General features: G+C 37.7%; 1 protein-coding gene across 1 annotated transcript in view; it reads right to left on the bottom strand.

Moving 5' to 3' along the window:
* The window catches only part of RFX3 (regulatory factor X3), a 188,215-nt gene that overhangs the window by 59,376 nt on the left and 115,315 nt on the right, over positions 1 to 13,524 (bottom strand). The window contains exon 6 of the mRNA XM_052645026.1: positions 11,217 to 11,336. Within this exon, the coding sequence (XP_052500986.1) occupies positions 11,217 to 11,336 (120 nt within the window). The remainder of the gene's footprint in view (positions 1 to 11,216; positions 11,337 to 13,524) is intronic.

The raw sequence follows: 13,524 nt of genomic DNA, 5'->3' as shown, positions 1-13,524 counted from the left end.
GTGTTAGTCACTCAGTTGTGTTTGACTCTGTGTGACCCATGAACTGTAGCCCACCAGGCTCTTCCATCCATGGGATTTACTAGGCAAGAATACTGGAGAGGGTTACCATTTCCCTCTCCAGCAGATCTTCCTGACTCAGGGATCAAACCCAGGTCTCCTACATTGCTGGCACTCTTCCCACCACAGAAGCCCTTTGCCTCAGTAACAAGACCTCTATGTGTCAGAAGCTTATGTTGTATCTCTTTAGAAAAAGCTGTGAAGACAAGTTTGGGAGGGTTTTGTGACATAAAGAATGACAAAAGAGATTTCTGTGGTGGTCTAGTGGTTAAGAATCCACCTTGCAAAGCAGAGCACAGGGTTCGATTACCAGTCAGGAAACTTATGGTTCCATATGCCATGGAGCAACAGGGCCCACACATCATAACTAGAGAGACTGCATGCTTCAAAGCACTTCAGAGCCCACAATCCACAACTACTAAAGCCTGTGCGCTCTGGAGCCTGCTCACTGCAACCACTGAGCCTGTGTGCCACAGCCAGAGTTAAGCATCGCGACAAAAGATCTCACGTGCTACAACTAAGACCTGATGCAGCCAAAGAGATAAATAATAAAAAAGAATGACATCGGAAGGGCAGATATATGGCTCATATATAAGAACAGTATGAGTGTGGGCCTATAAATAAGAGAGAGCTTCCAGGCAGTGCTGACTTTTCCCAGTAGCGGCATTTCCAAATGCCAGGTATTGCCTGGTACTAAGTTGATACTTAGAAAGAAACCCCAAGAAATTAGAAATATTGAACTGAGGAAAGCTGGATGTTCATTTTCCTGACGTCCTAGCTAAGGATAACATCCTATCCCTGCCATTACTTCAGAGAACTGAGGCTTCCCAGAGAAGGAGGGAGTTTAATAGGAAGCTGAATAGCCACATTAAACATAAGATAAACAAATACATGTGGTAACTGACTCTTCTTGGAAGAAATAGTGATAGATGATATTATATTAGGTTTTGAAAGCTATTTAAATATCAGTATCTGAGTAGGTTTCAAAAAAATTCAAATGCTAGGCTTACTTTAGATCTATCTAACAAAATCTTTGAGAATGGGGATTAGGAATTTATTATTTTAACTAGCTTCTTATATATTTCTTAGGTTGTCTTCACAGAACTAGTCTATAGGAGCATCTTGGCCCAATAATAAATTCATTCAGTCAAATGTTGTAGAAATAGAACCATAACATTACAGAAAAGTCATTTTTATAAGTCATTTCTCAATTTTTCAATAAACTATATTTGGAATATAAATAACTATCTCTGAATAGATGGTGGATGATTAAATGAATGTATGAATGAATGCTCAAGGTAACACCTTTCACTGTATCAGACCATCAATTGATTTTAACAAACAGAAAATCTAGATAACAAATATCTACTTTACTATAGGTAAAGTATTGTAGGGGAATAGCTTTGAACAGGCTGTGTGTGCATAGAATTTTCCAGGATGTTTTAATATTCCATTGACTTACATGATAATCTAACATTATCTTAGCTCTGGTTGAATTTAAAGTGATCTTTTAGCATTGAAACACAGCTTTCAGATTTCCTATCTTTTTTTTTTAATTTATATTTTAATTGAAGGATAATTGCTTTAGAGAATTTTGTTGTTTTCTGTCAAACATCAACAAGAACCAGCCATGTCTCTATCTTTTCTAAATAAAATAATCACTATTTAAATACTAAAATTACAAAAAAAAATGTTTTCTACTGAAAAAATTTTGTTGAATCTTTCAAAAAACAAAACTCTTTAGTGTTTAAGAATTATCTCCTTTTACTCTCATTTATTTTTACAAATTTATTGTTTTATAATAGGCTTTCTTATAGTAGATTCTTAGTGCTCTTGAGTTGTATATTCTCTGATAAAGACCTGTGCTACATCAAATGAACAAACAGCTCTTGGTTTCAAAATTAGTAAGAGGCAAATTATAATTTTAACAGCTTGCAACTCCATGGGCAATCAAAGCTAAAGTTGTTAATGATTAAGAAATCAAAGAAACTCTAATGCTTTAATAGCTGAGCATTATGCATGAAACCTGTCACTAACAAAGAAACTTGGAAAATTATTAGGAATCTTCCCCCATGGGGTTAGTCATAGCTGTTATTTAGAACTTGGACAGCTGTAACTCTACTGTAAAATAATATCTAATTCTGTCAATAATCTCACACATATAGTCACTGAAGGAGTTCAATGGAAGGCAAAGAAGGGTATATATTTACCATTACATTCAACTAATAGTAACAGGTAGAAGGATTTTCAACAGACTAAATGAACCATTTGGACAAGTATCTTTGAACCAGGAGAAAAATGCACAAGCAAGATGTAAAATCTGAGCTGTATAGGCATTTAGAGTCATCATTATGCTTATAACTATAGAGTACAAAATCATTTGATCTGCCATGAACAAACCGAAATGCTGAGCTCATAACTGGGACAAAAGGCTAAAATTTTCTGCAGGAATCATGACATTCCCTTTGGAAAAATTGTCCCAGAAAATTCTTAGGTGACTTGAGGTATGAAGTAAATCAAATGATATAAACATGAACAGATCAGAAGAAAATAATGTTGAGTGCCATCTTTTCAGAATAGTAATGGACTTCTTGATGTCACACTGAAAATGTTTCTATCTTGACTTCTAGCATCAACCCTGCTGATTAATGACAGTTATTACAACTCTTCAATCTTTGTTGGTAGCTCTATATTTGTCTCGTCATTAGCTCTACATCTATAATTGGGAAAGGAGAGTAGGAAAAATTAAATTCAAACGGGAGTATTTGAGTTCATTGCAGCAGTTTCAGTAGGAAATGTGGGAGAAGCAGGGAAGGGAAGAGGTTGAAGCTGTTGGCTAAAAGAAGCCTGTGGATCCTTTATTCATTTCACAAATGATGCTCACTGCTCTCCTAGGTGCTGAAAATGCACTGCTGAAAGAAGCAAATACAATTCCCTTAGCTCATGAATTCCTTCATTGAGTTCTCCTATTGTACGTAATTTAGGCTTAACTATGTAGAACTGATATATTCTTGTTACACATATGTATGACACCTTTATGATACTTCTTTTATGTATAGCTGGTCCTTTCTGTTAAACTGATCCTAGAGGAATGCTTCCACTCTTCCTTTATTTGGAGAATGACAACATGACTCCACCTGACTGCAAGACAGTAACAAAAACAAAAAAGGGCATCTGAAGCTCTATCTCAGAAAAAATAAATTAGTGAGCTTCTTGCATAAAGCAAAATTAAATAAGCCTGTTTCCTTATCAGTAAATAACAAACAACATAATTGCCAAATGAGATCTTGCATATAAATGAACATTTCACAAGTTCAATAAATGTTCATCAGAAGAATTAATATTAACAAACTTTACATGAATTACTATACTTAATAATTACTGAATGTGATTATTTATGACTCTATCTTCAGTGGAAAATATATTTACATTAGGGACTTGCTGCAGCAGTATAGTGAACATTAAATACCTCAGTGCCAAGATTCCTTATTTTTTTCCAAAAGCCAAACGCACAGACATCTGATCATCTTCTCACTAAAGACTCCTGCCACCTTCAGCTGCCTCAGAGCAATTAACCAGTCCTAGATGGTTATCTCAGTAATGACCTCAGGGAATTTATGGTCAGGAAAGGAACTGTAAACCATTAACATCAATCACAGTTGAAAACCACTGGCCCAGAGGTGTAAAGAAATGAAAGCCAAACTTGCCCAATTTCCCAGCTTCATTCTTCTCCAAAACAGCCTTATTCTTTAATTTTTAAAGTTGAAGTATAGTTGATTTACAATATCGTGCTAGTTTCACGTGTACAGCTCAATGATTATATAAAATGCAGTCCATTTTCAGAGTCTTTCCCCTTGTAGGTTATTCAAAAATGCTGAGTGTATTTCCCTTTGCTATACGGAAGAAGGAAACATATCTTGAGATAGAGAATTGTATCCAGGAAGTTTGTTGGGGGGCACCCAGGGGATCAATGCCCATGGACGGGGTGGTGAAGGAAGGAAGAATGGGCAGGCGGAGGAGTTGAGTGCTTTTGTGTTTTTTTTTTTTAATTAAAAAATATTTTCAATTGGAGGATAATTGATTTATAATGTTGTGTTCATTTCTGCCATACATCTACATGAATTAGTCATAGGTGTACATATGTTCCCTCCCTCTTGAATCTCCCTCTCATCTCCCCCCGCCCCATCCCACCCCTCTGGTTGTCACAGAGTACCAGGCTGAGCTCCCTGTGCCACACAGCAACATTTCGTTAGCCTTCTATTTTACACATAGTAATATATATATTTCAGAGCTGCTGTCTCAACTTGGTCCACCTTCTCCTTCCCCCACTGTGTCCATAAGTCTGTTCTCTATGTCTGAGTTTTTATTCCTGCCCTGCAAATAGGTTCATCAGTACCTTTGTCATGACAAACTGGAAAGGTCTTAGAGAGATGGGAATACCAGACCATCTTACATGTTTTCTGAGAAACCTGTATGCGGATCAAGAAGCAACAGTTAGAACCCTGTATGGAACAACTGAGTGGTTCAAAAATGAGAAAGGAGCATGACAAGGCTGTTTGCTGTCACCTTGTTTGTTTAATCTATATGCTGAGCACATCATGAGAAATGCCAGGCTGGATGAGTTACAAGCTGGAATCAAGAAAAGCAGGAGAAACATCAACAACCTCAGATGTCCAAATGTTACCACTCTAATGGCAGATAGAGAAGAGGAACTAAAGAGCCTCTTGATGAGGGTGAAGGAGGAGAATGAAAGAGCTTGCTTAAGACTAAATAAAAACACTAAGATTGTGGCATCCGGCCTCGTTACTGCATGGCAAATAGAAAGAGAAAAGGTGGAATTAGTGACAGATTTCCCCTTCTTCCCTCATCGCTCAGTTGGTAAAGAATCCGCCTGCGATACAGGAGACCCTGGTTTGATTCCTGGGTCGGGAAGATCCCCTGAGGAAGGGATAGGCTACCCACTCCAGTATTCTTGGGCTTCCCTTGTGGCTCAGCTGGTAAAGAATCTGCCTGCAGTGTGGGAGACCTGGGTTCAGTCCCTGGGTTGGGAAGATCCTCAGGAGAAGAGAAAGGCTACCCACTCCAGTATTCTGTCCTGGAGAATTCTAAGGACTGCATAGTCCATGGGGTCACAAAGAGTTGGACACAACGGAGCAACTTTCACTTTCCTCTTCTTGGGCTCCAAAATCACTGCAGACAGTGATAGATGGTGACTGCAGCCATGAAATCAGAAGACTGCTTCTTGGCAGGAAAGTTATGACAAATCTAGACAGTGTGCTGAAAAACAGAGACATTATTCTGCTGACAAAGGTCCATATAGTCAAGGCTATGGTCTTTCCAGTGGTCATGTATGGTTGTGACAGCTGGACTATAAAGAAGGATGAATGCCAGAGAATTGATGCCTTTAAACTGTGGTGCTGGAAAAGACTCCTGGAAGTCCCTTGGACACAGGAGATCAAACCAGTCAATCTTAAGGGGGATCAACCCTGAATATTCACTGGAAGGACTGATGCTAAAGCTGAAGCTCCAGTATTTTGGTCATCTGATGTGAACATATGACTGATTGGAAAAGTCCCTGATGCTGGGAAAGATCAGGGCAGGAGGGGAAGAAGGCGTCAGAGGATGAGACTGCTGGATGGCATCACTGATGCAATGAAACGTGAACTTGGACAAACTCCGGGAGATGGTGAAGGACAGGGAGGCCTGGCATGCTGCAGTCCATGGGACTGCAAAGAGTCAGACATGACTGGGCGACTGAAAAACAACAATTATTATTAATTTCCATTCTGCAGATGAAGAAACTGAGGTTCAGTTAAGTTCAGTCACACACACCAAAGTGCCAAGCAGCCTGTACTCAAATCCCTATTTCCAAACTTTAAATATAGAATTCTTTTCACTAGTCTACAAAACTATATTAAGAAAGGTCTTCTAATGACAGAGGTTCTTGCCCTCACTCCTTAGGAACACGCATGCTTTCACATCTGTCTACAGCCAAAGCGCAACTAGCCTTGCTTTCCAATTGGCCTCTATTTTCCTCCCCTCACTGCCGCAAAAATCCCTTTTTTGTTCACAGAATCCAATTCCTATGAAGAGACTGTTCACAGAGTCAGGAAGTGACACATTTCTTCACTTATTTAGGACATACTCAACTGTAATCTTCCCCTTTATTTCATATGCAAAACTTTTATTACATGTGTACATTTCTCTTTGGGCTATACTACCTCTTGAGGGAAAGAATTCTTATAAGATCAAAGATAAGAGGCCTGGGTTCTTGTCCTGGTTTCTATATGATCGTGGATATATTACCTACTCTTATGGACTTCAGTTTTTTCATCAAGAAAACTGCACTTTTACGTGCACTAGGTGACCCTTTGCTCCAGCTCTATGACTCTGTGAATTCGCTTTTAGATGTGATGGACATATTTTATACGCACCATTGACGGTTATGTATTTGGTGAAGGAATCAAATGCAGCAAAGCACATTGTCAAAAGCACTTGACTCTATTCCACCACTTTTGCTACTAGAATTTGGAAGAATAACTGAAATATATGTGCCAACACTCTCTATGTGCATCTTTTAAATATTAAAAAGAAACTGCAGCAAAGATTTTTATTTAGATCATATAGCTGAAAATTATTCACCTCCTTTTTGCTCTACACTAACCTAATTTATTTATTGTCTATATTAGAGTAAGCAAATTAGTCCATGAGTGAAATTCCTTGAAAACTGAAGATTACCTCATTTAAGTGCAGAAGTTATTTTCATGTGAAATATTTTCAACAGGAAGGTCTTAATAATTACCCAATTATCACACATTCTCCTGCTTCCTTAATCAGAGTGCTTAACCTCTTTTTGATTACCTATAATGCCATCAATATGCCAAATAGTTATCACTAGATTTTAGTCACTATAGTGCTACTTAAAGGGCCTACTGGAGTGCCTAGGTCTATGTGTTCCTCCATGGAATATGCAGATTGCTGGGATGAATAACCCAAAAGGGAATCAAAGACACTTGTCTACTTTTATTTCCTCTTGCCAGCTGTTATATCTCACGATTGCCTATGAATCAAGTGGGCTCTAATCTGCTCCTTTATTTTAGGTAAATGACTTGAGGATGGATTCATCTTTTCAATTAAGCTAATCTATGGGCTCTGTGACATCTGTTTTTCAATCAGAAGCTGTTTCCATTTATTTCCATACTCATGGCTATGTTCCCATATGGTGGTGTTGCTGGGAATTTGATTTGCAGATAAATGGAAATTTCCTCTACTAGTGGAAATTTCCTCTACTGTCCTATCAGATCTTCAAATGAGATACCATATGTAAAGGAGTTCTAAAAATTATAAAGCTATGCAAAACAAAAATCATTATAAATGCTATAGCTACAGTGATTCCAAACAAATGAGAAAAAAAATGCACAAACTGACCTCCAAAAAATGATTTTTTTGATAAAATAATTACTATTTATACTTGAATTTTCTTATAGGAACAGGTGAAGCACATACATTTACACTATGGAAGATGTGCACATATAGATTCATAAAAAACCTCTAATGTATTTAAACAATTTGAATATTCTAAAATACTAAATACTAGTAGATGCTATAAACTATTTTAAACTTTTCAAATGTCCCTCGTACTTTACCAGGATGAATGGCAGTCTCTTCTTATGTGAAATTTAATACATGCAGTGGACTCATTTGAATTTTGAAACCATCTTATTTTATAAGCTCTAAAGCAATAAGTTCTTTTTCCACTGTGTTCAACAAATAATTTAACCCTTGCATTTAGATTCATGAAGAGACACTTTTCCTCTTCTGTACAAGTGCTTCCTCTCAGTGGGGTAATTGGCTTCACTGAAGGCCCATCAATGTTGCCAATGATATAACCCTTCAGAGATACTTTAAAAAAAGCATTTCCCTCTGTCCTCCTAATCCCAATGAGGGGTTGGTGAAGTTGGTAATAGAAGCAATTATCCAAGACACCATGCCAAGAGAAACTGTCCATAATCCTAAACTTGTACCATTAACAAATAACAACAACAAATTAAAGGAAGTTTCAGTACTTCTTTGGTTCTCTAATGTTCTTATTTCATAAGAAAGCAAACACTGTAAGAAACTAAAGTCTTATGAACTATGAATATCACTGAGAATTTTATATCACTTCTTAAATACAACCATATTATATCTAATTCTAAAAGCAGTACTTGGATTGCAGGGTTTTCATAGCTCATTAAACTTTATAGTTCTGAAATCTGTTACATAAGGAGACCTTTGTAACTTTGGTTTTGCTTACCTAACCCAGGCTTTGTAAAAAGAATGTTCCTTGAATGCTTCCATTTCCATGAAAACTTGCAGTGAAATCACTGGATAAAGTAAGCTTCAGATATCTTAGGTGCAATTTACCAGCGCATTGTTCATATTTAACTTTGAATATATGTTATTTTTGAACGGATCTTTTCTTTCTTTATTGCACCAACATCTCCAATGTGAAGTGCTGCTATGCATGAGTGCAGACACTATACCAGAAAGTAAAAGCTATAAGCGTTGTCACTAACAGGTGGAAACAGTAATTGTAAATCAAGACAAAGAACAGTTTATTCCAACTCACACAAACTCTGTTTCCAAACATAAAAAGGGACTGTTTTATGTTTCTTCCCTAGAACTCTTCTTAATATATTTCATTGACTATACTTCAAAAAACAGGAATCAGTAATTTCAAAACTAAGTTTGAGAATCTGTGAAACATAATTTATATAATAGCCAATCTTGAACTGACTCTTCAGTCTTGAATACTTGCACTAGAAATTATATCTGTATTAACAAGCGCCTTTACCTCCAGTCTCCTCCCATTAAATATGTCTTGCCCCAAATCGAAAAGTAATCTCTTCAGACAAAATCTGAATGTGTCACTGCTTTGTTTGGAAGCAAGTCTTTGAAGTCTTGACAGTTTCTAAGCACAGTCATTAACTCCATATACAACCAAATCCCTTCATCTGTGATCCAAACTACTTTTAAAATCTCATCTCTCACTCAAGTCTAATCTTAACCCTAAAGGACCCAATCTTCTCAGTACTCCTCCTGCAATATTGGCCTCACCATATCAGAGTGTATTCACCAGAGATGTCATGGACTTTATGCCTCAGTGGTACATGTGTTTACATTATTCCCTCTGCCTAAATGTTCCTCTGTTATTCTGATCCCTCTAATTCCCTACTCAAATAGCACCTTCTCTGTGAAACTTCCCAATCCTCCCTTTCCAAGATTTTGCTCAAACCGTTTGGCAAAGTATTCCAATAGTTCCTTGATTAAAGCTCTGTTTTAGTATTTCTTAGGCTGCATTATCAGAGAAGGCAATGGCACCCCACTCCAGTACTCTTTCCTGGAAAGTCCCATGGACGGAGGAGCCTGGTGGGCTGCAGTCCATGGGGTCGCTAAGAGTCAGACACTACTGAGCGACTTTCCTTTCACTTTTCACTTTCATGCATTGGAGAAGGAAATGGCAACCCACTCCAGTGTTCTTGCCTGGAGAATCCCAGGGAGAGCCTGGTGGGCTGCCGTCTATGGGGTCGCACAGAGTCGGACACGACTAAGGTGACTTAGCAGCAGCAGCAGGCTGCGTTATGGGCTTCCCAGGTGGCAGTAGTGGTAAAGTACCTGCCAACCAATGCAGGAGACATAAGAGACATGGGCTCAATCCCTGGGTTGGGAAGATCCCCTGGAGGAGGCCAGGGCAACCCACTCCAGTATTCTTGCCTGGAGAATCTCATAGACAGAGGAGCTTGGAGGGCTATAGTCCATAGAGTCGAAAAGAGTCAGACAGGACTAGTGACAGCATGCACACAGGCTGCATTACCTTATAACCTGGTCATCTAATTTCTTAACTCCTCAAAGGTAAGAACTGTGTCTTATCTCTGCACTCAGGACCTAGCACATGGTAGAGATGCAACCGGTGCTGTTACCAAATAGATAAAGGGCTACTGCATGGTATGGCTTTTCCAGGTCCAACAGTGGTAAAGAATCTGCCTGCCAATGAAAAAGACACAGGTTCAATCCCTGGGTCAGAAGATCCCCTGGAGGAGGAAATGGCAATCTACTCCATTGTTTTTGCCTGGAAAATTCCATGGACAGAGGAGCCTGATGGGCTGCAATCCATGGAGGTCACAAAAAAGTCGGACTTGACTGAGCATGCGCACACTGCATGGTATCCTTTTCCTCCAGTCGTAACTTAGAACTAATGCATCTGATTACGCTAGTATGATGTGGAGGAGATCTTGCCAAGGTGACTCACTATCCCAGATCAATGGATCAAGCAGATTGACTTAGATCATCTGACTACCTGAGTGCAGTACTTCTTTTCCCTATCAAATATTGCATGCTCAACTGAAAATAAAAACTGGAACTACTGCCATGGCTGAGCTATAGTAGAGAGAAAGATTTTTCATTTTGCTCCAAACTGTGATATAAGTCACATGAGACAGAAAGCCTCTGGCTATGTAGCAACTTTACATGCTTGTGCAAATCATTTAACCTCTCTGGGACTTATCTGAAAAAACAAAACAAAAAAACCAGGGGTTTTAGTGCTTTGACTGCCACAAGGCTGAGGAGGCAGACGACACTGATGTATTTTTCAGTTCTAAGATCTATAACTCTATCTATCCATCCATTCATGATCCACCCATCCATTCATGAATGCTTGAGATATCTTAAAGTCCTAACATTTATAATTCTACATTTATGAAAGTTGGAGTCAAAGAAAACGCAAGAAGTCCCAAACATTCTGCAAGAATTTATATTGTCAAAAAGAATGACTTAAAAACATGTGCAGATTAACAAGACGCTCATGAATATTGACAAATTTCTCCAGATGCTTCTTATAGCATGTGTTTAGTCTCCTTATTGGGATAGTTTGGGATGTCACGTTTATTTAAAGGGACAAAACAGGCTGTTTGATGAGTAATTTTTAAAAGATTTGGAAAACAGAATGAGTGAAATTCTCAATCATATCTGAGAACTGTCTGTAGTGAAAGCATATCAACAATAGTGACATTCTTGCACACTTAAGTATTTGTTCTACTCGTTCAGAAAAAAAAAAAAAAAACTGAAACAGCTAAAGAAATCCGTAATTTTGACATGTCAATGACAATCCCAAAGTCTACCTTTGTTTCTGTTGCATGGGTTGTTGTCTCATAGCCATATACTGCATATCTTCTTGGAGGCGATTAAGAGGGGAATCAGGCTTGACACGAATCCCATAGTAATGGTACTTGGAGTTTCCTCTTCATAAGAGAACAGCAAACAGAGACAAAAAAGTCAGTCAAGTCAATATCAATAACATAGGATTCCATTTAATTTCATATTTGGAAAAATTAGGTAAACGCAAACTGAATGTTTTATATCTATGATTTACCTGTTCTGGACACCTGTATATTTTTATGGTGGCTACATCTGAAGAATGAAAATAAGATTCTGAATCAATCAGTTCAAGGCCCTAAGAAAAATCTTTCCTTATAAACTTTTGCTTAAATATTAGTCACAGTATATTTGTTTGATTTAAATTACACTTTGTTTTCAAATTTATATTTTAGCTATAATGTAGAAAATTATATTAACAGGATATTCACTAACAGGATAAAGGGCTACACACTAAGAATTTACTATAAAGTAGTTATGCAGAACAAAGAGGAAAAAAATATTAATTCTACTGTCTTGAGAAGTCCTGTATTTTTCTAGTTCTATTATTGCAGGGGTGATTAAAATAACTTCATTGACACAAGACATTGTGAAGTCTATTATTTAAAATTTTGAAACCTAAAAAAGCAGGCATTTAATCCTACTGATTTCAAAACATATTTTATTAGTCTCTGTTTTTATGGATTCATATCAGTTTTGCAGGCTGAATAAGATGTGTCACAACAGATATGGAGAAATTTCTCTGTGAAAATGGCAAATTTCCACCTGGATAAAAAAATTGTCACAATTTCCTCATGTTCATGAGAAAGACCATATTTGTTATTAGAAACGACAAAGTTTTACCCTGAATGAAATTTGCAAATTCTTTCAAAAATAACATTTTAAATATGTAAATTTTTGCAAATAGAAAATAGTAGTTTTTCACAAGTCTATATATAGCAAGCCATCAATGCTCTTTCCAATTTTTTCTTTCATTTACAAAAAAAAAAATCCAAGTGGAGTGTGGATTCAATATTTTATATAAAAATAAAACAAAATTTTACTTCCAAGCTTCAAGAACATACATTAGATGAATCCTATATATTTGAAAATACATTAAATTTTTATTATATAAATAATATTGGTAGTCTAAAAAAGTAGACTACCAATTTGAATACCTACACAGTTATCGGTATAGGCATTTGAATACCTACACAATTACAGCAAAATAAACCAGTAGGAAAACTTAATGCCTTCCATTTGCAGACATTAGATTTTTTTCTCCAAGATCCACTGCCAAATAGAGCAAAATACAAAAACAAACAAACAAATACTACAAACTCAGTTAGCCCTGTTCTCCCCCACAAATGGCAGAACAAGAGGGAAAAGCCAATGACAAAGTTGCAAAGTGAAATGACATTGTTCTTGTGAGACCCCAAAATACATGAAGTATCTATCAGTAGTTTCTCTTCAGTTTCCGATCAATCAGCACTTTGGGTGTGTTGGTGCAGAGGTGGTTCTTTCTGTGCCAATGGAGATGGCTGGGGGATAGCAGTATGTTCTGTGGTCTTGTTTTAACTTAATTTGGAGATGGGATGTAAGAAAAGCTACCCTTTGACTTGCCTTTGTTTAGAAACACGGTGACTTTACTCATCTTTTACTTAGCTCCAGAAACTTGAGAAACAGTCTGGTTCTGGTTTGAACGAATTCACCAGATAATTTTATTGATGGATAAGTAACAATTCGGAGAAGGCAATGACACCCTACTCCAGTACTCTTGCCTGGAAAGTCCCATGGACGGAAGGGCCTGGTAGGCTGCAGTCTATGGGGTCGCTAACAGTCGGACACGACTGAGTGACTTTCCTTTTCACTTTTCACTTTCATGCACTGGAGAAGGAAATGGCAACCCACTCCAGTGTTCTTGCCTGGAGAATCCCAGGGGCGGTGGAGCCTGGTGGGCTGCCATCTATGGGGTCACACAGAGTCGGATGCGACTGAAGCGACTTAGCAGCAGCAAGTAACAATTCACATACGGTTTGCTTAGAAAAAAAAAATCTGAGTTGGTCTGCCTCATGATTTATAGTGATTTTCTTTCTGTTCCCTGGGTTAGGCATAGAAAATGAATGCTAAACCAGTTTCCACAGTAGAAAGAGTCCCTGGTACTTCACCCCTACCATTGTCAGCTTTTCTACATTAGAGTCCTGCTATCTTCATAACACAGTATTTGCTTAAACTTTCTCCATAGGATTTCTTTTCTTCTTATTCTTCTAGGCTTTGTTTTTCATCTCTAATTTC

Source organism: Budorcas taxicolor, chromosome 8 (assembly GCF_023091745.1).
Source record: "Budorcas taxicolor isolate Tak-1 chromosome 8, Takin1.1, whole genome shotgun sequence".
Lineage (NCBI taxonomy): Eukaryota > Metazoa > Chordata > Mammalia > Artiodactyla > Bovidae > Budorcas > Budorcas taxicolor.
This window is presented reverse-complemented; position numbering and strand designations above follow the sequence as displayed.